Raw genomic sequence first — 4,065 nt, 5'->3', positions numbered from 1 at the left:
GGCTGTGACACAAAGCCCGATCCGGCGTCTTCGGTGCTCAGGGGTACGAGCGACCGGCCTCCGAGGTGAAGGCTGGGGCAGGGTTGCATGGTCTCTGAGCGCAGGCGTGTGGGCACAGCGATCAGGTGACTGAATGTATCCAGGTCAGTTTGAGAGGGTTCCTTCCTAACCTGCTCAGGAATTGAGTCAGACACCCCCCCAACCCCTCACCCCCAGCAGATACTCTGCAGAGGGTCTGGGGGTGGGCCGGTCACCATGTCCGAGCCGGTGGAAAATACTGAGGGGTGAGTGAGTGAGTGCGTTGGGGCTGCTGAGTCATGGGTTTCGTGGAGGCGGGGACAGTTCCTGGTCTCTGCTTGTCAGTGAACCATAAGGCAATGGAGATTTTGGCCGGCGTTCCGTCTCATTATTCACCCTGGCTTTCTAATAACCCTTTGATGTCCACAAACACTCCCGCCCAGGATCCCCCTTGTAAAGTGCACAGGAAGTGCCCACATGGCTTGCTGTGAGTTGCTGTACGAGGAAGACAGGATTCGTGGTTGGGGGTGGATGCTAAACCCCTGCTCCGAGGAGATGGAAGAGAGGTGGGAAGTTTTCAGTGGTTGGAAAGCAGGCAAAACCCGGGTCCCCAGACATGACCCTTGAACTTAGTGGTTCTCAGCCTAGGGTGGCTCCAGCCCCCAGGGCACCCTTGGCAGTACCTGAGTACATTTTTTGGGTGTTACACCGGGGTGGGGCGGGTGCTACTGGCATCTAGTGGGTAGAGGTGAGGGGTGTGCCTGAACACCCCAAGATGCACACGATTGCCCCCACTGCAAAGAAGGGCCCAGCCCCAGGATCCACATGGTACAGGGTGAGAAACCCTGATTTAAATGGCAGTGGGCAAATCTTCATTGGCCCCTCTCCTGGCCAAGGCCAGCACCACGCTGAGGAAGCCCTGCTGGTCCTAGAGTTTTCTCCCCCTTGTTGTTCATTCGCTAAGTTGCGTCCAACTTTTTGCAACTCCAACCCCGCGGACTGCAGCACACCAGGCCTTCCTGTCCCTCACTATCTGAGTGACTTTGACTTTAGCTTTTAACCCCAGTTATCTTGCTCTTTAGTTTGCTCTCCATAGAAGTTTTGTTGTTTTAGTTGCTCAGTCATGTCTAACACTTTTGTGACACCATGGACTGTAGCCCTCTATGTTCCTGTCCATGAGATTCTCCAGGCAAGAATACTGGAGTGGGTTGTCATTCCCTTCTCCAGGGGATCTTCCTGACCCAGGAATCAAATCTGCCTCTCCTGCATTGGCAGGCAGATTCTTTACCACTAGCACCACCTAGGAAACCCCCCTCCATGGCAGAGTCTTTTCATAATTACTTGTTTTTCTGACCTGTAACATCATTTAAATTTTTAATATCCATTCATTTTTAAGGTAAAATTTTTATTTTTATATTAAACTGCTTCTTTAATATGAAAGTCATTCAGTCTTGTCTGACTCTTGATGAGCCCAGAGACTGTACAGTCCATGGAATTCTCCAGGCCAGAATACTGGAGTGGGTAGCCTTTCCTTCTCCAGGGGATCTTCCCAACCCAGAGATTGAACCCAGGTCTCTTGCATTGCAGGTGGGTTCTTTACCAGCTGAGCCACAAGGGAAGCCCGTTTCTTTAATAAAGAAAACTGGGCAGTGTTCTCTGAATGTTGAAGAAAGGATAGCATAAGTGGCATTCCCCAGGCTCTCGGATGGTAGAACCCCCTCTACCGTGGCCAGTGTTCCCTGAAACGTGCTTTGGGGATACGCTTTTGTAAGCAAGGGGCAGGAGACAGCAGTGTCCACGCTGTAGCATTTGTGATGGGTTTTAGCTTGGCGTTGGTCTTGTGTGATAGGGACCCTGGAGAGACGAGCTCTCCAGGGGCTTCCTGGATTAACCTGCTGCTGTGGGAATCTCTTCCTAGCTCAGGACCATCCTGTGCGTCCACTGTGTCCACAGGGACCCATCTACCCAGCTTACTGCAACTGCAGCTGCTGAATGCTGCTTCTACCCCAAACTAGGGCTTTTGGTGGTTTTCAGAGCTGGGCAGAGAGAAGCTCTATTTGTTGGCTCAGCTCTGATAGAAGGCTGATCAATACCTTTAGCCTCTAAACCATTCTGTGTCCTTCTAAGCATTTGGCTGTTACTGATGCTGCTTCATTTTGTTTTTTTTTCTCTGTGTCATTCGCTACGGATATTTTATGAGTTGAAAAGCGCTAGGGTTAAGGAAAATAGAATTAATTTTTGATGTTGAAAGGTAGTAGACTTTATTGTACAAAATGTTTAAATATACACTGAGCAAGCTGAACTTGGGCAAACTCCGGGAGACGGTGAGGGACAGGGAGGCCTGGTGTGTTGCAGTTAGTGGGGTCACAAAGAGTCGGACGTGACTTAGCTGTGGAACAACAAGAGCAAGCTGCACACAGTGTGGGTCACAGTGAAGTGGAGAGAGTGGCATTCATCTGACAGTTTTCTGGAGGCCCAGCCATGTGTCAGACGCTCATCTGGGCACTGGGGAGGGTAAGCTAGCAGAACAGACCCGTGATGAGTGTCTACTCAAGAGACAACTTGCGTTATTTTCACCCCTTTTCTCTGCCACGGCTGAGATGACATGCACAGGGCTTTCATTTGTCCCAGGCTCCACTGCCAAGAAGTAGATAGAGGATTGCTGATTCTAGAACGCCACTGCTTTATACTGGGCTTGTCCTTTTTTTTTTTTTTCCCGCTGTGGTCAATGCAAATAGGAAGCATATGAAAGATGAAATCATTTTAGCTTTCGAGTCAGACCCCCTCCTTAAGTGAAATCCCTTCGTGGGAGCTGCCTCCACTGTCGTACTGATAAGTGCCATCACTGGGCCCACAAGCTGTGTTTTCACAGTTGGTGGGAAAGGGCCCCGCTAGCCACAGGTGCTCCCCAAGCGGAGAGGGGCCCACCTCAGTCCGTATTGGTGGAAAAACAAGCTTACACCCCCCAATGCTGCTTCTCTCTGAGGAGGTCCGTCCAAGTGCCGATGCGGTGTCACGGCATCCCAGGTAAAGATAAGACCTGAATCCAGGCGGGTGGTCCACAGGAGGGCTTCCAGCAGTGGCAGCTGGGGTGTGGAGATGCTGGGGGCAGAGTGTCAGGAAAATGGCCCCAGACCTTCTAGAATGTGCCATGGTGTGGGAGGCCCAGGCAACAACTGTCCCCAGTATTTCTGAATTCCAGTGTCCCTGGGCACGTGTGTGGCCGTGCTCAGGTCAGGGATGTCTTTATCACTGAGGGAGTGAGTGATAGTCGCTAAGTCGTGTCTGACTCTTTGTGACCCCATGGATTGTAGCCTGCCAGGCTCCTGTGTCCATGGGATTCTCCAGGCAAGAATACTAGAGTGGGTTGCCATTTCCTTCTCCAGGGGATCTTCCCCACCCAGGGATTGAACACAAGTCTGCATTGCAGCCGGATTCTTCACCATCTGAGCCACTATGGAAGTCTTTATCATTACTTAGGTCTTTAATCAGTCGTGTCAGCTTTTGTTGTGTTTTTTTCCACACATTAATGACTCCATGTGCTTTTATACAGGGTGACTGTCTGCTTATCTCCTTGGGGCAGTGGGCCCGCCTCCCACAAGCACAGTGACATCTGTGGTGAGGCCAGAGGTGGAGACCGATCTCTGTGCCCCAAGGGGGACACGACCGGTCAGATGCTGCCCCTCAGCCAAGACGCGGCCCCTCTCGGTGACACGTTTGTCCTAGCAAATTCAGTTTTCAGTAACAGCTGACACCGAAGGGGCGCACGGCGGCGGCTCAGAATGAGGCAGGTGGCGTTTCCCTGGCCCGCGGGGAGCGCCCTGACGCTGTGCTCTTCCGGCCTAGGACGGACGCGCTGCTCCTGAGGCTGTCCCTGGTGGTCGGCAGGGAGGTCTTCTACGCCGCCCTCTGGGGGAGTGTCCTGGCCAGCCCGTCCATCCGCCTGCCCGCCTCGCTCTTCGTGGTGGGCCACATCAACCGGGGCGCGCCCGGCCGGGAGCAGAAGTACATGCTGGGGACTGACTACCAGCTCACGGTGGGTGCCCC

General features: G+C 52.8%; 1 protein-coding gene across 1 annotated transcript in view; it reads left to right on the top strand.

The window, feature by feature from the left end:
- Positions 1–4,065, top strand: part of DOPEY2 (dopey family member 2) — a 125,480-nt gene that overhangs the window by 33,963 nt on the left and 87,452 nt on the right. Inside the window, exon 4 of the mRNA XM_010834844.1 lies at positions 3,865–4,054. Coding sequence (XP_010833146.1) covers positions 3,865–4,054 — 190 coding nt within the window. The remainder of the gene's footprint in view (positions 1–3,864; positions 4,055–4,065) is intronic.

Source organism: Bison bison, unplaced genomic scaffold (assembly GCF_000754665.1).
Source record: "Bison bison bison isolate TAMUID 2011002044 unplaced genomic scaffold, Bison_UMD1.0 scf7180017864037, whole genome shotgun sequence".
In the NCBI taxonomy this organism is placed as follows: Eukaryota; Metazoa; Chordata; class Mammalia; order Artiodactyla; family Bovidae; genus Bison; species Bison bison.
Note: the sequence above shows the minus strand (reverse complement) of the source record. Positions and strands in the feature narration are given on the sequence as shown.